This window comes from Megalobrama amblycephala, linkage group LG18 (assembly GCF_018812025.1).
Source record: "Megalobrama amblycephala isolate DHTTF-2021 linkage group LG18, ASM1881202v1, whole genome shotgun sequence".
NCBI lineage: Eukaryota > Metazoa > Chordata > Actinopteri > Cypriniformes > Xenocyprididae > Megalobrama > Megalobrama amblycephala.
The window spans coordinates 14,436,302-14,462,699 of NC_063061.1; the positions used below are offsets into that span (position 1 = coordinate 14,436,302).

Genomic DNA, 26,398 nt, shown 5'->3' on the forward strand with positions numbered 1-26,398 from the left:
TGCTAGTTCAGAGATAGTGCTAGTGCCAGTTTGGAGTTGGTTCAACTGACGAGCCTTCTAAGAACCGGTTTGCCTTTCCACAGGCTAGAGAGCAAGCACAAAGCCAGGTCTTATGTCACTGCATACATCTCATATTTTATAGCAAAGCTAGCACCGCAGCACCAAACACAAATACACCAGGCTCGTTTGAGATGCCTCGGCTTCTCGAATAGCATCAAAGCTCCGCAGAACGATCCAAAAGCACAAGGAGTCGTATGCTCTACAGACGCTCCCGCGGATCCGCGGCACCCGCCGAATCGGTCCGTGCTGCTCCGATGCATCTCAAACAAACCTTCTATCAACAATCGTGGATGTTTCACTACTGTTGATGCTCATGGCTTTGCAAACCTACATCGGCATCCAAACACGGCTCGCCATAATTTGTATATAGACGGAGATTACAAGTGAGCTGCTATTAGCTCAATTAGCTGCTATTTCAAAAATGGCGGTCACAAGTTTCTTGTTGGTCACGGTAACCCCGCCCCCAACCCCTGATGCAAGCAGTTCTTACTTCTAGCCCAGCAATGTTTTGATGCTACTTACGAACCACTTTTCCTGGTTCGGAGCTGGTGCTTTGTGTGTCGAAAGTCAAAGAGCTGATTTGAAACTAGGCTCTGGCTCTGAAACAGCACTCAAACTACCTTGGTGGAAAAGGGGTATGAGTGTGTTTTCCTCACCAGCTTAAATGAGCAATGTAAGGCATGCCTGCCCGGTGATGGTCCTCCATTTGCTCTTGTGTGGAGTGGGTGCTGGCTAAACAACAACTCCCCTATGACCGTCTGCCTCATGAATGAGGCCAAAGCCAGCCCCACTGCGGACCCAGAGACCAGCCAGTCACCAGCAACACCCAACACGGACATTATGCCTGAGGAGCCTGAGCCCAACAATATGTCTGATCAGGTGTGTGAACCAGCAATGTCGTCAGCAACAGTGGGTGTCATTGTGGAGTTCAAGGGAATAAAATGGAGCCCCGCCCATACTCTTGTTGCTGAATGTGAGCTGTGCAAAGTTACTGTGTTATTCTGTGTTATTGTCTGGGATTTCTCCCACTGGTCCCGTCCAGGTCCAATTCTCCTGCATCTCCACTGTCCCTGATGGTCCCGCTCAGCCTCCGTCTCCTACTTCCTCTACCAAAGACAGCCAGTTCTTCATCCCCACCTTTGCTGGTTCCCTTCAGGCTCCTCTTCTGTTTGCTCCACTCTGCTCTGTGGATCTGTCTCGGGTCTTCTGGTCTCTAGTTCTGCTTTGACATGTGGATCCCTTGTCTCTGCCTTGAGAGCCTGTACTCCACCTCAGCCTGTCAACCAGTCAGCACCACCTTGGCTCCTCCCTTTCTTTGCTCCACCTTGGCTCGTCTAGTCTGCTCCACCTTGGCTCCTCCCTCCTTCGTCTCACCTATCGTCCTTACGGCTCCACTGGGCTGCCTCGTCCCTCTGGCTCTACCTAGGTCAGTTCTCGCTCTGCCAACAACATGGAGCTCCATCGGGCTCCGCCTTACCTCCGGCACCCTGGCTCTACCTCAGCCGCTCATCACCACAGCTCTGCCTTGGCCTCCAGGACATACAGTGAATGTGATTTCACCAAGTACGACATGTTCCTGGATCAACATCTTTGTTTATGCTGGAACAACATTCCAATCAACCAATCAGATTTGAGGGACAAGTTTACCATTTATGTCAAGTTTAGGCTTGCAACCAGGGTTAGGTGCTTCTACATCAGTGTTATTCACATATTTTCCCCTCTGATTTTAGGGATAAGTTATGGGTAGGATTAGGATTAGGGGTAGGAATAGGGTTAAGACTAAATTTTCAGACAGGAATGTTGTTCCAGGATCAACAAAATATGTTGATCCAGGAACATGTCTTACTTAGCAAAATCACGGTGACCAGGACATACGGTGCCGCCCGGTCTCTGTGTCTCCTCGGCTCCACCTTGGTCTCCAAATCTCCTGGCTTTACCGCTGGTGGTCAGACATCTGATTCCTCCCTGGCTCATCCCACCATTCGTTCTACCTTGGTGTCTCTATTTGCCGGCTCCTCCCTGTTTCCGCCTGTCTCTGACTCCTCGTCCCTCCTCCAGAGCACCCCACCATTACGGCATGAGGACACACCTTTTCGGGGGGCTGTCTAATGTCAGGGTTATGTTTAGTTCTGTTCAGTTTGATTGTCATTTATGTTGAAGTGGTTGTGCTATTCTGCTTTTCAAGTGATCTTCTATGTGTTATGTTATGTTTTTGGATTTATTCATTAGACTGCTGATATCTCCTTTGTCATCATTCGCTTTACTACAGTTATCCATTAAAATTACAAACATAACAAATTATGAAATTAATTTAAAATGTTTTAAAGTGACTACAAAATGAATAATTATTAGAGATGCAATTATTTGTTGCCCAAGAATAATTATTATGGCCAACAAAAGCTATTATTATCACTATTGGCCATCAGCCGATTGTTTAAAAACAGCCTATGATCAGGGTCGATTATATCCTGTCAATCAAAGGGGTGCAGAAAAACATGTTCAGACTGCAACTCATACTGTGATGAAAATCTCTCTTGTGTTGAATTTAGTTAACGTGAAAATAACGCATTAAACAGTTAAAAAATAGCGCAGTTAGAGCAGGCTCTATTTGACCCTGAAACACCTGTAGTAAAAGCCAGGGTTGCCAGATCTGCGTTTTATTATTATTATTTTTTTGCTACATCAAACATTATTTGTAGCTCTTCCCATCCAAGAATCACAAAGAGCTTTGTGTTTTGTTACTTCTGATAAGAAACAAAGTCTCCTCTTTCAAATTTTGTCAGGACATTCAAACAAATAAATGGCGTTTTGACGCTCTTAAATGTGATATGACAGATTGCTGTAGCACCTCATGTAAAGTGGCAGCGTGGGGCACGAGCCTTTTCTTCCACATTAATAAAAGTTATATTTTGAAAAACATGCATGAACATCAAAAGGTATGTTAAAAGATACAGTAAAACATACCGGAATGTATCATGTCTCATGTAATCACTTTATCCGTGTTTCAACCGTGGAAAGACGTCAATAACACAGCTTGTGAACAATATGTCACATAATGTCACATTTACCTCAGGAAAGTTTTCCAATGTTCACAGTTCCTTAGTTAACTATAAAAAACACTTATATGTTTGAATAAATTTTCCATGAAGACAAGTTCTTATGAAAACTGATGCACCTTATGTGCATCTGAGTTGTATTCAAACATTTCAATTTTTATTTGAGTGTAATTATTATATCAACAGCTGAATATAATACCTCTATTGTTATCTCTAATATTACAGTGTACCAAATGAGAGGGTTCCCTGCATTATTTGGGAGAGATTTTTTTTCCTTATGAAAAATCAGTATCGAAATTGGCATCGACCAATATCATTCTGAATAATCGGCTATCAGTATCAGCAGAGAAGTTTAGTATTGGTGCATCTCTAATAATTGTGTCTACTAATTGTAGACAAACAAAAGGGATTAATAATAACAATAATAATTCAAATACAATAGAATAAATGAAGGATTTAAATTAGAATTTCTCACTTTATTTGTATAAATTTACAGTATAGTACATCAGATCTACTCTTATCTTATGATTTCAAGGTCAAGTGCATCTTTGCAGGCATAATCTGTAAGATTCCTGTCAAATATATTTCAAGCTATTTGCATAATAACCTGCTCTAATAACTCTAATAAATATTAACACACCATGTCTTTGACATTGAAGTATGGTAGTGATGAAGTAAAGTCTCACACACAGTGCATTGGAGCTAGACCCATCCCCTCCAAAAGCTGTTTTTTTTTTTTTTTTTTTTTTTTTTTAAATCTGAGCTGTAGATGTGAAGTCATACACCAGTCAGAAGAAAGTTAGCTTTTATCTGTCAGCAAAAAGAAATTGTGTATGTGCTCATCAGGGTGTCATCTCAGTTTAAATTTGCATGCTGACTAGGACATTTTTTATCCGAACAACCTCGAGGCCCTTGTGTAACATGAAAGACTGAGCACTTATTAGTGGGGGGCATTTAAAAATGTTCTTAACAAGATTGTCAATGGGGATGTCAGAGCCAAGAGCTACAGGCAATCATGGATTATTAGGAACACATAGGCATAAACAAGCTTGTTTTCCCCACCCCGAGGAGTACAAGCCTGGGGAGTGTATGTAGAGTTGCTGCCAACAGCCCAATTTTGACAGTAGAAATGATTTGAGACAAACAGTCAGCATTAACCAGTATCATTAATAACACATTCTAGCCATCTATGATGTATAATTCACATTTGTCTATTGTTTTACTATTATTTAAAAACATCTCTACTGCATGGGTGCTAGAGTCAGTGATTGGCGCCTATACACATCAGCTGATATTAAATTATGTAGTCTGCCTCTGTTGTCTTGCACTGCATTACAAGCACATTTCTATATATTCTTTGATTCTATAGAATTTTAACCTGCATGGTGTCTTTTCTAAACACTACCATTCTAAAGTTCAGAGACAGTAATAGCCTGTTTTTTTTTTAGAATCAGCCAGTGTTGTTTTGCCCTCTGTGTAGTATTCATGTGAGCAATGGACAATACTTCTGTCTCTGTTCTGTTCTGAAATCAAGATTTACATATTTTTTTAGACAGATGACAGAAAGTTGAAGGAGTGGATATAAAAACAGTGACAGGAAAGAGAGCGAGAGAGAGAAACTAAGAGAAATATGAAAGATGAAGTGAGCCAAAATTAAAGAGCTTTCAGGAGTATCCCCAACGGTCACCACAGCTTTAGGGAGTGTGTCTCTTTTTTTCCAACTCGCCACAGCTGACAACTCAATTAAGCCGTGAATCAGCCCGGCACTTTCCTCCTCCATGTCCAGCCCAGATGAATGACACCAGGATCTCTGTACTATTGTTTGCTTGTAGCCAGCGGCATCAATGCTATAAAGCTATAGCTGTCTTAAAAGTAAACTAAAACTCTCTGTGGAGACATTTAGAGCAGCATGACAAACAAACTCAGCAGGGCTGAATGCACAAATATTCACTTTTCAGAGCTGTTTGTGCTGACAAGTGTACAATGGAGATTACCTCTATAGGCAGTGAATTTAAAATTCTGCAAGCTGTTAATGACACACAAATACCTCCACATCACATTAGCTATAACCTCAATTTATATTATATTCTTGCAGCATATATGTATATGCTGTGGTCAGAATTATTGGCACCCTTGGTAAATATGATCAAAGATGACTATAAAAATAAATCTGCATTGTTTATCCTTTTTATCTTTAATTCATACAATTAGCAAAAAATCTAACCTTTCGTTGAAGGAAAATAATTGAAAGTGGGGAGAAAATCACATTAGGAAATAAATGTTTTTCTCCAAAACACGTTGGCCACAATTATTGGCACCCTTTTATTCAATACTTTTTGCAACCTCCTTTTGCCAAGATAACAGCTCTGAGTCTTCTTCTATAATGCCTGATGAGTTTGGAGAACACCTGACAAGAGATCGGAGACCATTCCTTCATGCAGAATCTCTCCAGATCCTTCAGATTCCAGCTCCATGTTGGTGCTTCTTCTCTTCAGTTCACTCCACTCATTTTCTTTAGGGTTCAGGTCAGGGAACTGGGACGACCATGGCAGAAGCTTCATTTTGTGCTCAGTGACACATTTTTGTGTTGGTTTTGATGTTTGTTTTGGATCATTGTCCCGATGGAAGATCCAATCACGGCCCCTTATTGGATTTCTAGCAGAAGCGGTCAGGTTTTGATTTTTTATCTGTTGGTATTTGATAGAATCCATGATACCATTTATCTGAACAAGATGTCCAGGACCTCCAGCAGAAAAATAGGCTCACAACATTAAAGATCCAGCATTGTATTTAACCGTGGGCAGGGGCACTTTTTATCCATGTGTGCACCAAACCCATCTGGTGAGTTTGCTGCCAAAAAGCTCTTTTTTAGTTTCATCTGACCATAGAAGCCGGTCCCGTTTGAAGTTCCAGTCGTGTCTGACTACTGAATATGCTGGAGATTGTTTCTGGATGAGTGAGGAGGATTTTTCTTGAAACCCTCCTGATCAACTTGTGGGGATATAGGTGCTGTTTGATAATTTTTTTTATGCTTTCTGAGACTCAAGACTCAACTAATCTCTGCAATTCTCCAGCTGTGATCCTTGGAGTCTTTGTCCACTCAAACTCTCCTCCTCACCGTGCATTAGGACGGTTTAGACACACGTCCTCTTCCTGGCAGATTTGTAACATCTTTAGTTGATTAGAACTTCTTAATTATTGTCCTGGTAGTGGAAATGGGGATTTTCAATGCTTTAGCTATATTCTTACAGCCACTTTCTATTTTGTGAAGCTCAACAATCTTTTGCTGCACATCAGAACTATATTATTTGGTTTTACTCATTGTGATGAATGATTACAGGAATTTGGCCTTTGTGTTTACTCATGTTTATACTCCTGTGGAACTGGAAGTCATGGCTGGACAATTTCATGTTTATGATCACCCTGGTGTGCTAAAAAAATGTAAATATAAATGGGAATATACTTCAGAGATATTTTACTCATAAAATGGGTGCCAATAATTGTGGCCAACGTGTTTTGGAGAAAAACATTTATTTCATAATGTGATTTGCCCGCACTTTCAATTATTTTCCTTCAATGAAAGGTTATATTTTTGCTAATTTTATGAAATAAAGATCAAAAGGATAAACAATGCATATTTATTTTTATAGTCATCTTTGATCATATTTATCAAGGGTGCCAATAATTTTGACCACCACTGTGTGTATATATATATATATATATATATATATATATATATATATATATATATATATTATGGCATGTCGTTCAGGAAATTATTTTATTTATAATATGAAGTTCGAGTATATGGAATGGAATGAAAGTCTGAATATATAGAATTAAACTCTGAATATATAGAATCACAGTCTGAATATATGGAACAAAAGTCTGAATATATGGAATGAAAGTTTGAATATATGGTATGAAAGTCTGTTTTCAATGAAAGGTTATATTTTTGCTAATTTTATGAAATAAAGATCAAAAGGATAAACAATGCATATTTATTTTTATAGTCATCTTTGATCATATTTATCAAGGGTGCCAATAATTTTGACCACCACTGTATATATATATATATATATATATATATATATATATATATATATATATATATATATATATATATATATATATATATATATATATATATATATATATATATATATATATATATTATGGCATGTCGTTCAGGAAATTATTTTATTTATAATATGAAGTTCGAGTATATGGAATGGAATGAAAGTCTGAATATATAGAATGAAACTCTGAATATATAGAATCACAGTCTGAATATATGGAACAAAAGTCTGAATATATGGAATGAAAGTTTGAATATATGGTATGAAAGTCTGAATATATGGAATGGAAGTCTGAATAAATAGAATGAAAGTCTAAATATATGGAATACAGCTTATTTGGAATAAAATAATTTTATTTATAATATGATGTCTGAGTATATGGAATGAAGTCTGAATATACTGGAATATTATATTATATTATATTATATTATATTATATTATATTATATTATATTATATTATATTATATTATATTATATTATATTATATTATATTATATTATATTATATTATATTATATTATATTATATTATATTATATTATATTATATTAGAACATTTGAAATGCAACCTGAGAATATTTAAAAGGAAAGTCTAAAGAGAGATTTGTAAATTCCTTCAAGAATGATGTGTGATGTTCTTTTCAGCAACATTTTGTTGAACATGATTACTCATAAGCCCTAAGAATGTTGCAATATAGCCCCTTTCCCACATGCAGTCTTTACTGGTAGGCTTTTTATTACCGGCAATTGACTGAAAATTACCGTTAAGAGATCATGTGTAAACAGGACCTTTTCAAAAATACTGGTAAATTGCCAGAACCAATTTACCAGTATTTTTGAAAAGGTCCTGTTCACACGTGATCTCTTAACGGTAATAAGTTTAAGAAGTTGTAACATTACCATTAAATTACCGGTAATGTGCTCTGTGTGAACAAACAATGAAGATCACCTGTATGAGCACGTACAAGAGCATAGTTCTGTCCTAAGACATTTGTATACTAAGTATACTAAGTATACTTGCAGCAAGACTAATTATTAGTATATTTCAAGTATGTTAATGATTAGTTCATTTAAAGTGTGCTATTTTGAAACAACTAATTTTGTACTAAGTATATTTAAGTTGAAATTAAGTAGTATTAAAATACAACTTTAAGTATATTTAGTATACTTATGTGTGCTAAATTGGAATAACTTCAAGTATACTTAGTACACTTTAAATATATGTCTGTGTAGGGACTAATTACATGCTTGATTAGTGATATTAAAGTGTACTTCATTTGTGTTATAAGTATACTTTATTTGTGTTAAAAGTATATTTTTTGTTATAATATACGTTGCATTATAAGTATACTTTTATTTGTGTTATAAGTATACTTTATTTCTGTTATGAGTACACTTTGTGTTATAAGTACACTTTATTTGTGATTTAAGTACATTACAAAATAATTACGAGTGTCTTCAGAAAACACAAGCAATATACACTGAATATATTATTTTACAGGTAATAGTATATACTGTATGCTCAGTACCTTTGGCTTATTCAAAATATTAAACATTACACACTTTGCAGTCAATAACAATACACTTTGTTATTACTTATACTTTGTATAATATAGTCAACATTTGAAGCGGATCAAAACCTTTAATCAAAGTTGTCCTAACTTTTTTGATCCACTTCAAATGTTGACTACTGTACTTTGAATTACATAATCTCACACAATACAGTTGTGCTACTATTTAAATACAGTTTAACACATTTTCCCAAAGTTGAATGCATTTGTTTTCAAGGCCATTAAAATAAATAAAATGTAACATCACTAATGAAGAGACATATTTCATTGACAAATCCAATAGTTTTTATTTAAACTTAGATTCAGCAAAACTTACCATGTTTTTCATTAAAGAAAAAAAATATATATTGGACCATGGTGACCCTCTATACACAAATACAAATGACACATTATATTCCATTTTCTGATGAGCTTCTCATTGTGTCTGATGGCACAATGATGACCGCAGAGACTCGTGAAGAACAGCATCTGTTGACAGAATATACCAAAGATATAAGACAGCATGTTCAACTCTTTATTCACGTTTACAATAGTCTGTCTAAATCCTACATTGAACCAATACTATTTTTGAACAGTAAATGAGGATTAGCAGCAGGGAACTGTATCAGAATGGCATGTCGATATTGTTTTTGGTACATAGTCAAGCATAAAACACTTTATGAATTAATATCGTACAGAATACGGGCCGATTTGACCAATCATATGAATGTTTTGGTGCTGCATACAAACATGCGCCATAAACCACCACACAAAAACTCAAAAAGGAGATATCAAGCCGAAATATCGCTCTCCGTTTGTTAAAGGAAATAAAATAAAGTTTGTTAACTGGTAGACTACAACTCACCTCCCAGTAGCAGCACTTTTCTCCGGTTCTTTCAGGATCGCGTAGGCCATTAGATTAGCCGGTTGTCGTCGCCATCACGGTCAGGCTGCGATGTCACTTGATTGAACTGGTCAAAATCCCCAAGATTGAGCGATGTATTGCGCTTTCAGTGTTTTATTAAATAAATTATACATTGCGACATTATATTTCACCTGAGTGACTGAGCGAGGGGATTCAGATGACGACCGTGACGTCAGCAGCTCTGATTGGCTGAAGCCAGTGAGCAACAAAATCTGATTGGTCACACACCAAGTTGAAGAGACATTTGAATTCCGATAAGTTTAACCACTCGACATATTTTTTCGCATGTAACGTTACTTGTGCTGCTGGTGTGTTGTTTAATATAGATTTGTGTGTACGATTGTAAAATGATTCTGCCAGTGTAAAATTAATAAACATTTACACATATTTGGAAATTGTATAGGCTACACTGCATATATTAAAGGGTCATGAAACCCTAAACCAAAATTTCTGAGATTTTAACAGTGCATCTGTTGTGTGTTGAACACCATTGAAGACAATGTTAGCATCTGTTAGATTTAATAGTAGGGGGGAAATGGTTAAATTTTAGTTTTAGTACGCTATTTTCGTCTTCCGGGTTTAAAATCTTCATCCTGTCCACGTCACAGGCTGTGACGTGGCAGAGCACGATAGTGCTTTGATGACTCATCGGTGTTTCATAATTATTAACGAGACTGAGTTTTTTATCCAATGAGAAGACACTCTCTTAATTATTCATGACACCACGTGGATCTTTCCAATGAGAGGACGGTTAACGGCACTAAACAGCGAGAGAGACTGACTGACTGACGGTGCGTGTCCGTTGGCGCGGAGCGAGCGGGTAAGCGCGAGTGTTTTCGGTTCATTCCTATGGAAGTTTAGCCGCGCGTAAGTTAAATGTGACGCTCAACTTCCATAGGAATGAATCTAAAAATGCTCTGGTCGCTTGCTCTGCTCCAGTCGACACGCAGCCTGACTGACTGAGCGTGTTGCAGGTTCGGCGCGTAGATCTATGCTATGTAAGCAAGGTTTTTTTTTAAGCGTTATTTTTTTTTCAAATATATGCATGTATAGTGTGTATATAAACAACTATATATTTTATAATGACTGTAATTACACATGTACATTAATATGTTTTAAATATAATTACGATTACTGTAGGATATATGTAGCAGGGCATTCAGTAACTCTTGAAAAGACAAAAATAAAGTGTCAGTGTATTTCATTAGATTTTAACTTTTCCAGTTTTTTAAAAAATTGTAGTATTTCCTCACATTTTACCACTGATTTTTAGTGACAGTCGATATGCATGGGCTACTGGCGATGAGAGTTTCCCCCCTCCCCTCTCCTCCCCTCTCCTCTCCTCTCCTCTCACAGCCACCACGCCCATTTAAGTTGCATTTTTCAAAAAGATTGTGAGCTAGACTTGAGCTGAAAGAGGGGGGGTTCATGACCCTTTAAATGGGCTTGTAATGCATTCATACTGAAATAAATAAGCACAAGTAATATAATGAATTCCAAGGATGAAGAAGTAAACTTAAAAAATATACTCAAATTTAACATTAGGTTCACTACAACTTCAGGATATTAAATAATGTATTTTTTAAATATACTTTCAGTGCATTGTTACAATGATCATTTTCAGCACACTGTTAAAATATACCTCAAATATATTTTTATAAAGTGCAAATAAATACACTTTTAAAAAATAAACTGAATTTACACTTCAAGTATATTTTTCTAAAATATATTTTTTAGAAAATATACTAAAGTACAATGTGTGTTAAAAGTTGCATTGTGAAAATATGATACTAATATACTTTTTATATATTTAATGAAAGTACATTTTTTGTTAGTATATTTGCAGTGTACTATAGAAAAAGGGAATATATTTAAAATACAATAAAGTATACTTTTTTTCACTAGGGGATATATTCAGACTTTCATTCCATTCCATATATTCCGATTTCCATTCCATATACTCAAACTTCATAGCATAAATACAATAATTTCCTGAATGGCATGCCATAATATGTATATATATATATATATATATATATATATATATATATATATACACACCCAGACACAGTATTGCTTTAGTGGCTATAGTTTGCTATAGTGACTGTATTTTTAGTCATAGTTTCTAAAGCTGGACGAATATGATTGATGGGCTGCTCAACTGGTCATAGCTTTTCAAAATCTGATCAGAAAAGGGATGCATTGCTGGTAAAATATACAAAATTTTAATTCAACAAGGAATCTGCTTTTTGTTGCTAAAAATGAACATTCTGGATGGGAAAGCATTTGAATATAAAGTGCAGCAGGGGATAATACATCATTTCATGAACAAGATGAATGACTGTCAATGCACGGATCACTCAGAATGCAGACAATTTCTGACACGGTTTTCCAAGCATAATTTTTCTATTATATGTGGGCAGAAATCGCTCATAGCAATGTTATCTTCTCCATCTTGCCTTCACTCGACAACAGCATCTCACACATGTGCTCCCATGTCTTCACTCCCATTGGCAGTCACTGCTCATTTGCATAAAGTGAAACTTTTCTCAACTTTGTCGCATTGCTGGACACGCCCACGGTTGCTTCTGGTCGCCGGAAATCACAAACTTCGGATTATTTTGTCACTGCATATGGCTGTGTGTTAAGAAACATCTCTTTGAGAAGAGAAAAGGTTAGTGGTTAATGGCACCTGTTTGCTGCTTGTAATTCTCTCATGGCTGCTGGTCTGCAATTATCCTGTTGATTGCCTTCTATCCTCTAGGACACTTCAGCTAATGGAAAGGGGATGAAAGTAGGACAGATGCATTGCTTCGTTCACACTGGCAGTCATTAACATGATGCGATAACAATCAGGCCCACGAGCAGATGGGCCCTAACCATGTCAAATGTCACATGTGGAGACTGTGACAGAGACACTGCATTGGTTATGTCTTATACCTCGTAATCGGCTTGTCACCCTTGTCGGTTTTTGTCTGTGCGAGTGTTTTTGGCTTGATAGTGCTATGAATGGTGAGTACTTTATGCATACAAGCAAATCTGGATATGTGTGTGTGCGTGCCATGGTCACACTAGACTCTGCGCAGTGAAATTTAAACCAATATTTAGCCAGGTCTTGGTTCAAATATTTAATCTACTATAGCCTTTAATAGAGTAAGTAGGAGTGATATTGGTCCAGGGTTCATGGAGCTGAATGAAAATGAGTCCATGTGAAGTAATGGATGGCTGATGAACCCCAGACCCTCCTGTTACAATCGCCCTGCTCCCAAACGCACCATTCACGCCCAAATGCCATCTGTTCAGTTCACACTTCCCAAAGTGACAGTTGCAGAACTGGCAGCTGAATTACAGGCTGTTAGTGCCTTGGAAATGATTTCGCAGAAGACAGTTATGTGTGTGTTTGTGTATGTACTTGTAGTTCAAGGGTATACACCAAGTTATAGTAGAGGCATATCACTGCAGTTCCTCAAACGATTTTTCAGTGCTTTTTTTTTTTGGCACACAGTAATAAGATGTTGGAGTCTCTGATAAGACACCACAGACGGTCCCCCCTGATGTCTTGACGGAGTGATATAGTATCGATTGGCAGACTGTATGAGATATTCTGAATCATCTTGATTAAGGATCAGCTTACTTGGATTCAGCTGTGGCTTTGAGGGGACAATGAAAAAAAAACACCCAAATAAAAGCAGCAGATAAAAAATAGACATGTCAATTTAACATGTTAGTTTAATACAGTTAGTTATTTTAAAAATTAACATATTTTATCATACATATATTCCAGATTGAGAAACAGGGAGAAATGAGAAAAAAAATCCTTCAATGTAAGCAATTTGCGCTAAAGTAAAAAACGGAAGGGAAGTTATTAAAAATAATTTCGGGAGGAGTACATCCATCTAATCTTCTAATTAATACCATAATATAAAAGCAGCCTCTTCTTCCCGCCATCATTTTTTTCGCCATTTGGCCCTCCCCAATCTGGTATCATGTCAAACTTTCAGGAAATTTCCTTTTCCCCTGATGACATTAACTCGTCCTTCACCAAACTGAAGCACCGAAGCAAATCCTCACATGGACTAGGCCGCTCGCCTTCAACCCTCTACAGCCTCCGCCTTTATCCACGACCACCGGTTCCTCGTCTGCCGCTCATCCCAGCCGGCAGTCTACTCGCAGGCAATAGTTCTGCAGTCGCCCCAACTGTGACTCTCATCAACAGGTTTGCCACGTCTGCGGTTTTTCTATGAATTTGGGCTACTTTTATATGGTTGCTGCAGGTTGATTTTCCCCCCGTGGGTTAAAGGTTTTACATATCGCATAAATTATATTTGATAGAAATGCTTGTATGGAAATATTTTATATTCTACCAATGATAAAACTTAGTGATCACTACGATATAGTCATTTTCATTTTTCATAACAGTATTTTAGTGAAATATGTATTTTCGGTATGGGATTTTGGGATACGTTCATGCGGCTACTTTCGGGTTATTTTTGATTGGCCTCAAACAAGCCCCTCTAACCCTCGCCTCCCTTTAGTTGTTGCCTCGCAACTCAAATCAACCCAAGTTAGAGCCTGTCATTGGATGCAGTAGTGGCTTCCCCCTTTCCGAACTGCAGTGTGATCTCTCATGTTTCTATTCACGGGGCCTTCCGTCTGAGTTTTTTCGCGACTGGAGGTGCCAGAATCTCTGCTTTTGGAGGGAACTGGCCCTCGCATCCTCTCATAGTTCAGGCGCTCACATCAGGAGGGAATGGGAATGCCATGTGAGTTATTTTTATGGTTTCCTTTTCCACTTTGGGGGTCATTGAGCCTGTTCTTCACAGGTTAGAAGCTCCTGCCCCTTCTGCGACATTGGTGAGCCTCACATTCTGTAATTCCTAGGCTCCATGTCATGGATGCAGTGGCAGGAAACTCTCCAACCTCAGCGGCAAACCTCTAGTCTGCAGACAACTCGCATAGGAGCTCGATTTTACCAGAGATTGTATTATTATAGGGAGATGAGAGGGTCTGTATCTCTTACCATTGGAGAAAGCGTAATGGCTAATTTAATCACATGTGACACCTCTCAGCCTATCATGTAATGGCCTCTGGTCCTTCCCTGCGTACCGCCACAGCTGGAGCGTTAGCTTTAGCCGTTATGCTTTTTTGGCTAAAGGTTGCAGGCTTGCCTTCCAGTGGCTTTGATGCTACCACTGCAGTGCCATGCTTAACTCAGTACTGCTTCACCAGGGTAACTTTCTCACCAGGTGTTTTGGGGGGCTCTTTGGACCACTGAGCCAATTACATGTGCCATTTTCACAGAAATAGTTATGAGCATTTGACCATCGCAAATAACTTAAAGGTAGAGTAAGTCATTTTTGGAGAGACTAGCAATAGCAAGCTAGCTTTGAAAGCATAAGATCCTTCAGAGCGTTCTCCAAAGCCACGCCTCCTCCAAAACATATGAACGCATACAGCAGGGAGCAAACAAAAATATCTCGAGAGACTGCGTTAACACTCTGAGGTCTGAAAATGCGCCGGCGCGTTTTGCAGGTTTTTTTTCACATTGCAGCAAAACAGACTTAAAATACTCCGTCATTTTTTGTCATAGAGACATAAGTAATATATCAATTGAAACTATAGAATATCTTCTTTTATTTGTATACACTCAGAGTAAAAACAAAATGTTGTGCTTTTTGTAAAATAAAGAAAACTAACATGATGCGTGATTTCTCCTCTCCCTCTGAACGAAGTCCAATCTGATAGTTCTCAGAAAATGAACTGTAACTTAGTGTATACTAATCACAGAAAATTTAAACTTATGTCTAAAAAAACATTAAGATGTCAGGTTTTAAATCATGTAAGTCAAATCGAAAACAAACCTTCTGTGTTTATGTAATCTGTATGAAAAGAGAGCCATGTCAGAAGTCCGTGATTCAGCTCATTATCTGATAATGCGGCCACGCCCACGGAGGGAGCACTATTCAGACGCAAATTCAGAGGCAATACATGCATTCATCGTCTCAATCGTGTATTTATTGTCTTGAAAAGTGTTTATCTGGATGTAAAAGTCATGGTTAGCGATCTGTAGAAGACAAGACATGCAGTTAGTTCCTGTTTTCTTTTCTTCTATAGATGAATTTTAGATGAGTTTTTGTTTCTTTAGCGCCCTCCGGCTGCAGTATGAATTGGAAACTCCATTCATGGAATAGCCTCTTCTTCTTTTAGATGAATTTGTGGACTAAAAATGCACAGAGAGCGCCCTCCGACTTCAAGGATGAATTGAAAACACCAGCGCTCATAGTAATGTCAATGAATATTAAATAAATATAACTCCTCTGTATAGAAAATTGACATAAGCATATGAGAATCCAATATTTCTCCAAATGTGCATGCTTTTAAACTAAAAGCCTATATTCAGACTCTTTGCATCACATAAATACATTATATTTTAAAGTATAATATAAAACCATTACTTTATATTGTAATAATATTTTTCTGTATGTTTCATATATCATGATGAGCTTGAGACATCACAGAAGGTTTTTTTCACAGCCTACCTGACTGAAATGCCTCATTAATATGCAAGTCATTTCAGCTCATTACTATCCAATTCTTTTGTCTTCTCAGGTGAGAATGGCCCATTATTCAGTGGTGATTCACGCCTCCACACATACTGTGTTTCTTGGCAAAAAGTGTCTTACAAAAACTAAATCAATATATTGTTTATATGAAGGAGTAGGCAGCATAATTTTTGCATAATTTTGAAGCAAAAACTCTAGTTTACAACCTCCAATACCCTAAAGTATGGTAAACACAGATTTACTATACTTTTTTGGGCCTTATTTCAGTGACTTAAGTTTTTTGTTTTTTCAATAACCACGCATAAATGTTATTCCTTCAAAAACACAAACATGTACATACATGTTCCTCACATATTATTGTAGCCTAGTTTGTGCTGAATACATTGTAATGGCACTTTTTCCATTAATATGTTTATGAACAACTGAAAAAAGCACAAATGTCAGGGCATGTCAAAACTTCTCCAGGCCCCAAATCAGCCTCAGACTCCAGAGGGTTAAACTACCTCATGTCTCAAAGCACATAACATTACAGTAATAATGAACGTAAACAACAGGAGCACTGACCTGTACCATTGGTGTTGATATTGTTGCCATTAAGACGCATAAATTCGCTCTGAGCATAATGTTATGGGTTTCCATCTCATCCAAATTATGGTAGTTATGGCGTGAATGCAGCATAAGCTCATTGCTTTGGTTCAGGAGGAACTGTAAAACATGGCTGCTGGTTGCGGTGCTCGTGTCTGTCTTAAAATGCACTGATGACATATGATGTCACGCAAACAGGGTGCGTGAGGGTATGTAAAAACATACGTTGAAAGGCAGGTAGGACATCCTATCGTATCCCTCGGACCAAGGGATATGATTGTACGAACATTTTATGGTCCTACGCCTTCCACAGATGATATAAATACATATAAATGAACGTAGTGATTGTTATCGGGATGTGAAGAGACTTTCAAACAGCATAACAAAAATTTTTTTTGAAGCAAATCACCTACCCTGCCTTTAATCAGTGCTAATTACTACAAATTTCAGTTCATTGCTGTGTCCATAGTCAGCGGATATGGTCCCTCACTCTTCTCTCCTCACTTCAGTGTAGCTTATCTCTTTATATCAGCATTAATGTGGCTGTGGCTGTGAGTTATAGAGGGGAGCAGGCAGACAGGATTGGGAAGGAAAAAGAGCCCAGCTCCTATTTCATTGTGACAAATGTGTCTGGACACCTTCAACACGACACTTACCGCCTCGTCCCTTGCTCAGTGGGTCAACCAAAGACATCAGCCTCTGACAGATTTCTCCATGGCCCATCTCCCCCTACGTGCAGATCCGTAGCCATTTGACATGAGAACTGGCCACAATCCAGACACACTTTTAACACCAGGTCTAGGTTTTGGAGGGGAAGGCAATAGCAAACAGTGAGATGTTAAGACACAATTACTCTGATGAACCTAATGATCTGCCCACAGGCACAGCATTTTAAATCTTAGGCATGTATTGAATACAAACTGTGTATGTGAGATGATCAATGTGTAAATTCACAAGAATTTGGCAATAGTTAACAGGCATTTAAACTCTCTGAATTATAGTTTATTATATTGAATTGTTTGTTCTGTCTTTCTTTATGAGAGCTCTCCCAAATCATTTCACAGAGGCATTTTCATTCTCACATTAATCATGTACCTGCCATTAAAATGAGAGCGTTCAGGTAATTGAAATGTTAATCACCTGCTCTACTGGGTGGTACTTCAGGATTGATGGTCAATGATGGGAATCAATACAGGCTTTTAGTGCCGCCACTGCAAAATAAGCAACACAGTAAGTGTAAATCTGGAATAATCAGAGGCCTTTCAAATGCCTGTCAAATCAAACAGACTGCGTGGATTACAGCCAGCAGTCACACACACACACACACACACAAACAATAGCATTTACTCACGCACTGATAAAGGAGCGATCTTGCACAATAAAGTAGCGTTCTCCTACAAAATCACTCCTTTACTGATGTCATCAAGTCAAACGGAATGTGAAAGAAAAATAATGTATCATGTGACACATGTATCATGTTTTTTTTTTTGGTGTAAATTTTTTTTTTTAAAGTAATTTATTTCCATGCTGTATAGTAATGTTTTATTTAAAGCTGTGCTAGCTTTGCAAGTCTGGCACCTGTTATTTAGTTAAACAGTACAGATAAAAAATGATAAAAAATATTAATACATATACAGTATATATATATATATATATATATATATATATATATATACACACGAGTAGCCATGCGATATGGCTGTATATCAGCACAGCTGTAAGTTGTCCATAGGCATGTAAAATAGGCACTATGAGTAAATATGAGTCACATATTTCAGGTCTAAACAACTACATTCTCGTCTTAAAAAACTATTAAAACAACAGTTCGTGGTACAACAAGTAGTATTCGCAAATATTACGGTTGATTTGATCTGCCGCCATGACGGTCACTTCAAGCGGAGTGATACAAACGGGTGAAAAGGTAGGAGTGCTGTTATCACTGAAATATCGCACGGCTATCAGCCAATCAGATTCGAGAACCAGACAGAACTGTTGTATAAATATATATATATATATATACTGCATATAACATTGTTTCATTTTTTTTTTTAAATAAATAGAAATGAATACTTTTATTCAGCCTAGACACTTTAAGTTGATCAATCGTGACAGTAAGCACATTTATCAAGTTTATCAGAAAAAATAACAAAATAATCAAAAAGTAATACGAACTGCTCCTTGATCACAAAATCAGCATATTAAAATGATTTCTGGAAGATCATGTGACTCTGAAGACTGGAGTACTGGCTGCTTTAAAAAATCAGCTTTGTCATCACAGGAATAAATTACATTTTAAAATATATTTAAATATTAAATTATATAATTAAATTATATAAATTATATAATTAAATATTAATATATTTTAAATTGTAATAATATTTCACAATATTACTGTTTGTATTATTATTATTATAAATTATTAAAATAAATCCGTAAAATAACGGAAAAGGTACTCGCAGCTCATTACCTGGACATTATCCAGTAATTTTACGGACATTTCCGTTAACCCTAAAACACAACTCAATGAAGTGCAAAATTCTAAATACAGGTAAAAAAAAAAAAAAAACTGTAAAAAAATTTTGTTAAATTAATACAGTACATTGTGCCCTATTTTTACAGAATTTTTTAGAGTGTAGTCTTCCCCACGGCTCATGGATGTGTCTGTGGTGCACAGTAATAGACTCCTACAATATTCTTTTCAAATCATCTCATTAAAGTCAGCTATGTTACCATATATCAAATTTGTTTTCAAGCACACTCTAAGTGCAATTATGTTGATAGAGAACTTCAACACCTATGAAACAACTTGCAGTAAATTGCCTCACTTAATGTCATACAGGTATTGGTCATGTGAAGAGCTTGAACGTTAGAACTGGATGCGTTGAAGTACTACATCATCATCCCTTGTTAACACAACAAGCATTCAGTCTCTTATTTTTATTGCATCATCTTTTTTGGCTTAGCTGCTTAGTAGAAAGTGGGGCAGCTTACTCTTAACTAATAAGAGAAAAACACAGTCTAATACAAGGAATGCTATGATATTACAGAGTTCATCAGTAGACATCAATAGGTCTCTTTCATGTAGTTTTCTTTCAGAGTGAGAGAATAGACAGTGCTGGGAAAGAACTGAATTTGGAGTTGAAGGGATCCCATGAGAGTACATGTCTGAATGGGTGTGAATGGCTGAATGACAGAGATACACGCTCAGTGCTGTCATCTCACTCATCAGAAGAGACAATCCCAGCCGATAATGTCTCATTGAGGCCTTACGCATGGCTTTGTTTAAGTGACATTTCCTGACAGGCCTCGGTGATAACATCAGATAACCATTGTTCTGCATCTGAACTGAATCCCAGGAGCTTCTAAAGGGCTTAAAAACCATGTGTGTTTGCAAGACGTCAAGGTTTGGCTGGTTAGCATGGTCCAGTTACTACCACTAGATGCCTTAACCACAACATCCGAGGGCAAAAATCTTCTTGAATAAGGTTTCTGTTTATTCTGATGAAAATAAAATAATTTCACTTTCGATAGTCCACTTTAAACATTATACAAACTACAAGTAACCTGGTAATTACTTGTCAGTTACCATCATTAGAGTATCAGTAGACTGTCTGCTTAATTTCTGCTAACACTTTATTTTGACATTCTACTAACTATAAGTATCTTTGCAGGTATGTCAACTTATTCTACTAACCTCAATCATAACCTAACAGTCTACTAATACTCTAATGAGAGTTAAAGGGATAGTTCACCCAAAAATGAAAATTCTATTATCATTTAATCCCTCTCTTTTTTCCAAACCTGTATAAATTTCTTTGTTCTGCTGAACACAAAGGAAGATGTTCGGAAGAATGTTTGTAACCAAGCAGATCTCAAAAGCAGATGTAAAAGCAGATCTTTTACAACAGGTGCGTCTTTCCATGAGACCAGGTTGAGACTGTCGGTGCAAAAATCTGGGCAAAAGTTGTGTAGTGTATTCCAGCCTTTAGTTGACATGTAGTTGCAAAATAATGAGAGTTAGTTGACATGTAGAAGTTAGAATGTCTGAAGTGAACTATCAAAATAAAGTGAAACTAAGTAAGTTTTGACCATCTTTTTGATTTGTTTAGTTAATAATAAGCAGATATGTAATCACTGCATTTGCGTGATACACATTTTATATGATTGAGCAGCATTAATGAAAACACGCTGGAACGGCAAACAAAGACATCAAAAGATAAAAAAGCATGTGAGTGGATGGAATCATGGAGAAGGACACTCTCAGCAGTGTAATACATACTTTTTCATACAGTTCAATAATTTATTGACTCTGCCAAGACAGGATAACACACCCGCCACCAAAGCTCATTCAAGGTTTCTGAGAAGACCCTTGACACAGAGTTTGCTGGGAAATTGGAAAAGTTCAAATCTGTCTCTCAGTGATTCTGAATTATTGAACCAGCCCAAATATGCCTCCTCCTTTTCTTCTTCTCTTTTTTTATTCAGCTTTCACCCAGCTTGAGGTCACAAGTGTAGTGCTGTCACTTCAAGCATTGAAATTCATTGAGGACAGAGCTGCTGTGCTAATTGGATGTCTGAAATGACATTTTTTTTTAGCTGAAATGTGTTTCTGTTGACGTTTTTTCTGGTTTGAAGGACAGTAAAGATGTTGAGGACTATTACACACTTCAGCATCAATGCTGATTCACATCTCAGTTTGCGTCAGAAACATTGTCCAGTGTGCTGTGCTTCTTTTCAATGTGCATTAGATTGAGCAAGTAAACAAATGATTAGTGTAGTGACTGAATAGTGAACAGCTCATCTGGTCATTTTCCTACTAGCTTCACTTCTCAAAACTTTCTGTCGAAGGAAATTCTCCCTTAATAAATCACTCTAGGATTTGAGCACTGCCCAACAGAGAAGCGTTGACAGCCCAGCCGTGCTGAGATTTGACGAGAGGCCTCTTGTGTTTCCACCCTGCAGTTTGACATGCAACAGATGTCCCTGGAGGAGCTCAAACATGTCCTGTTCCACGCCTTCAGAGACCATCTCACCATGAAGGACATCGAGAATATTATCGTCACAGAGGAAGAGAGCTTGAAGGAGAACTCAGGAAACTGCCAGACCGAATTTCAGGGAGGTAAATAGCAAAGAAAACAATTTCATATTAATTGACGGATCATGCAACAGTTGTTTACAGACACTGGAAACTTTGCGAAGCTTCAGTGAGGTGATGCTTAAAACTGACAGTACTCGAGAATTCAGATCTGTATGAATTCTGATGAAAATATTTTATTTCCACCTTCACATGACAATAAAGCGCAGCAGTGAACGGACAGTTTTTCAAGAGCCTATATGTATTTTTCTACACAGGCATTTCAAAAACGTCTTCAATAAAGAGTTTAAACCAACATACAGTACAAACTATATCAAATACTGTTGTAATTCAAATCAAAGTACAAAACTGTGTACTTTTATGAGGCAATAAAGTACTCCTCCTATGACACATTCGAAATGAATTGAATCAAAAATGATAGTAAAATATAAAATTATTGACTTTATTATTCACTAGTCATTTACTCATGGTAACAGCAACTTCTCTGATTGGTGCATCCAACTAGAAGCTTGTTTATTAAATTAAGCTGAAACCACATTGACTTTTGGCTTCTGCAGAAGCATAAATCATCGCTTCACAATCTCAGAGCTCATAGCAGGTCTTCAAAGATTTATATGTTATCATAAAAAATCCATTTCTTTATGGATTTTTACTTCCGGAGCCAGACTATTGTGGTCTATAGCCTGCTGTGTTTGCCCAGAAACTGTCCGTTTAATGAGTTGAGAGTTCTGTGGTCTCAGTACATTATATGTTTTTATGGATGAAAATCATCTGATAAATGAAAACAACTTGCATAATGTTTTCTTTAATTCCAGGAAGAAATTCAACTCAAACCATTCTTCACAGGTTACTTTTGAATATGGCCATAGATGGCCCCGTTTTGAGGCATAATTGAACCAGATGTTTTCATCAGCCAACAAAAGTAAAGGGAATGAATGGAATTCAGAAACAGGGAAATTATTGTAACGGTTCGTATCCAATTATGTTTCAGCAGTTCAATATTTAATCTCAATATGCAGCACAGAATAACAACACAAATTGAATGGAATTGAATCTGCTGGCCTGAGAAAAAGGTGAATAAAATGTAACAATTTCATGCCTCAAAATCCAATTAGTCTGTCTCGTTGTTTAAAAATATATCTTTTATTGGCCCACGCCGTGCCCTTAAACAGTTTCACCCGAATAATTTATGCTATTTGTGTGTGCGTTTGCGATAATTAGTGTGCGACGTGTGTTGAGTCCAGTAAGGCACCTCAGCGGATCCACATGTTTTGTTTCATTATTGTGCATATTCAAAGCCTCATTATGCACAGAGATCAACAGCACTGCTGGATCATTGTTCGGATGGCTTTTGCTCATTGTCTGCTGTCATCTCTTCTCATTGATGTCTAATGCTCCATAGCAGTAACCGCTAGCAGCTCTTCTGTCTTTCATATATGCTCTGTTCTACTCCATCAGTGCATTCGAAAAAGAAGAATCGTCAGACGTGTGTCCGCAAGAGCCTCATCTGCGCTTTTGCAATGGCCTTCATCATCAGCGTCATGCTCATCGCAGCCAATCAGATGTTGCGGAATGGCATGGAGTAGCCCCGCCCACTGTGAACCCTGGTTGATCTGACCTCTACTTAAGAAACATGCATTAAAAGCTACACTTTATTTTAGTTTGAAGAGTGTTAGGGCGACCACAGTACAGAGGATGTGAATCCCAAGCGAGATTTCTCTCTTATATTTATAATGTCGATTGTGATTGTGACAGACAGAAACAACAGTGAGGAATGTCCTCCATCATCAGCTTGACAGCGACATGCAAGGGCTCCTCACTGAATATCATTTAATGCAATAACATGCCGTGTCCCTCTGCGCTGCGTGTTTTTCTCATTCCCTGTCTTTGAAAGGCGACGACTTTGTACATTATCTCACTCCAAGCTATGTCAGATGGGAACGATGAGGAGTGATTGGCAGCCTGTCCAACTGAGCCACTGCAGGATGTCTGGCATCAAGAGTGTGTGCATGTTCATCTCAAATGCAATGTCCGATTTGTTCTGAGCCTTACTGTGTTGAAGCTCATCTATGGAAATCATTGAAGATATTTTTTAGTGTTGAAGGGACTGTTGGGTATTTTGGAATAGCATACGACCATACTATTACTTTTACAGTATGCAGTATACTGTGTACAGTATGCAAAGAAAACTCCTATTACCAAAATATGCAGGATACAACCTGCATGGGATACTGTATCTCACAATGCATCTGATGAATCTGATGTGATGAATGAGCCAGAAACTATTTCAGCTGATTTTTAACATCTCCATCTTTGGCTGAACTGTAAGTACTTGCCATATTTCCAAAGTGAGGCAAGTTTATTTACATTACAATAGCATAGGGGGAGAGGGAGACATTTAAAACAAAATATTTCAACATCATTTAAGAACATAAAAATGAGTAAGGTAAGAAAGAAACAAGTTTAAATAAAAGTTTAAAATAATAATTGATAGCAGTCGTTGAACTAAACATGCAGTGTCAAATTAAATGACAACAGCATCAAAAAATAGTTAGACGTACACTACCGTTCAAAAGTTTGTGATCATAATTATTTTTTTTTATTTGTAAAAAACTTCTATGCAAGGATGCATTAAAGGTACAGTAAGCAATTTCTGAGAAACTGCTGATATTTGAAATCAGCCCGAACACACACTGCCTTCATTGCTTCGGCCCCAAAATACACAAACACACAATGCAAGAGTGGATGCTACGGAAGAGGATTAGGGCCAAGCAATAATAAAAAATAAAACCATCTCAAGATTAAAGTTGTTAAATTTCGAGAAAAAACTCGTTACATTTCGAGAAAAAAGTCGAGATAAAATTTTGAGAATAAAGTCATTAAATTACGAGAAAAAAGTCGTTAAAAAGCGAGAACAAATTCGTTAAATTATTTAAAAAATGTCGTTAAATTTCGAGAAAAAAGTCGAGATAAAATGTTGAGAATAAAGTCATTAAATTACGAGAAAAAAGTTGTTAAATTACGAGAACAAATTCATTAAATTCCGTATTTGTTCTTATAATTTAACGACTTTTTTCTCGTAATTTAATGACTTTATTCTCATAATTTAATGAGTTTATTCTCAACATTTTATCTCAACTTTTTTCTCGAAATTTAACGACATTTTTCTCATAATTTAATGAGTTCATTCTCAACATTTTATCTCGACTTTTTTCTCGAAATTGAATGACTTTATTCTCAACATTTTATCTCGACTTTTTTCTTGAAATTTAATGACTTTATTCTCAACATTTTATCTCGACTTTTTTCTTGAAATTTAACGAATTTGTTCTCGTAATTTAACGACTTTTTTCTCGTAATTTAATGACTTTATTCTCAACATTTTATCTCGACTTTTTTCTTGAAATTTAACGAGTTTTTTCTCATAATTTAATGAGTTCATTCTCAACATTTTATTTCGACTTTTTTCTTGAAATTTAACGAGTTTTTTCTCAAAATTTAACAACTTTAATCTCGAGATGGTTTTACTTTTTTATTATTCCTTGGCCCTAATCCTCTTCCGTAGGATGCTGCTTTATCATAGCTGAAGTGAAGCAAAATAATGAAAAAAATAAAGTGAGGATGACTAGCGAAAGATAAGGACGAACAAAAAATGAACACACAGTACACAAGAGTATATACATGCAAGAGTTTGTTGTTAGTCGACAGCAGCACACCAGCTCCAGACAACCAACATTACTCACATATGGAGCAGAAACAGCGTCTATTTTCAGGCCTTCCCGCTTATAGGCCTCTTCAGCACTAAAAAGCTTTTCTAATATTAATTCTAATATCATGTATGATCATAACCTTTCTTTTTCCACTGATATTCCTCTGACCTTTCTCTCTTGTAATGTCTCTACAGTCTTTCTTCAAATCTCCCTCTTGCTCACTCTCTTTCCTCCCCCATTATGACTGGACACGCCCCCCTACTGATGATTGGCTACAAGTATGTTGTGGTACAAAGTCCGAACCAGTTTCAACAGTAGCCGGGTTTTCATTACAGATTTACACAAGACTTTTGCGATAAATGTCGATAAAAAACTATTGCGAAATGACGGCATTTACATTAACCAATGTTATGCGACTAAAAAGTCATTCCAAAAATCATGGAAACGGATGTTGGTAGGTTTAAGTATATAGCAGCCACTGCACTAGCCATTATTTTTAATTGAAGGATATATAGGACCCTTTGAGGTCTTGATAAATTGTGGCATTTCATTGTTGTTTTTGTCTTTTATGAGTTTAATAAAGAGCTCTGTCTCATCTTTACCACACCATCTTTAAAGATTTGACTTTTACGTACTCCAGGTGACCTGTAAATGTGAACAGTAAAAAAAAACAGTTTCCATTGCAATTTTGAGAAATACTCCTTTTTCAATTGCCTGAAAAACCACCTCATGCGAGCATAAAAACTTTTTTGCGATATATGGGAGTTTGACATGAA

At 36.9% G+C, this 26,398-nt stretch overlaps 1 protein-coding gene across 3 annotated transcripts in view; it reads left to right on the forward strand.

Moving 5' to 3' along the window:
* caln2 (calneuron 2) overlaps window positions 1-24,697 on the forward strand; it is a 43,645-nt gene extending 18,948 nt beyond the window's left edge. For all 3 annotated transcript variants that reach the window (XM_048167265.1, XM_048167264.1, XM_048167266.1), the window contains exons 5-6: window positions 21,780-21,936; window positions 23,371-24,697. In XM_048167265.1, coding sequence (XP_048023222.1) covers window positions 21,780-21,936; window positions 23,371-23,498 — 285 coding nt within the window. In that variant the 3' untranslated portion in view covers window positions 23,499-24,697. The remainder of the gene's footprint in view (window positions 1-21,779; window positions 21,937-23,370) is intronic.
* Window positions 24,698-26,398: the final 1,701 nt, after the last annotated feature.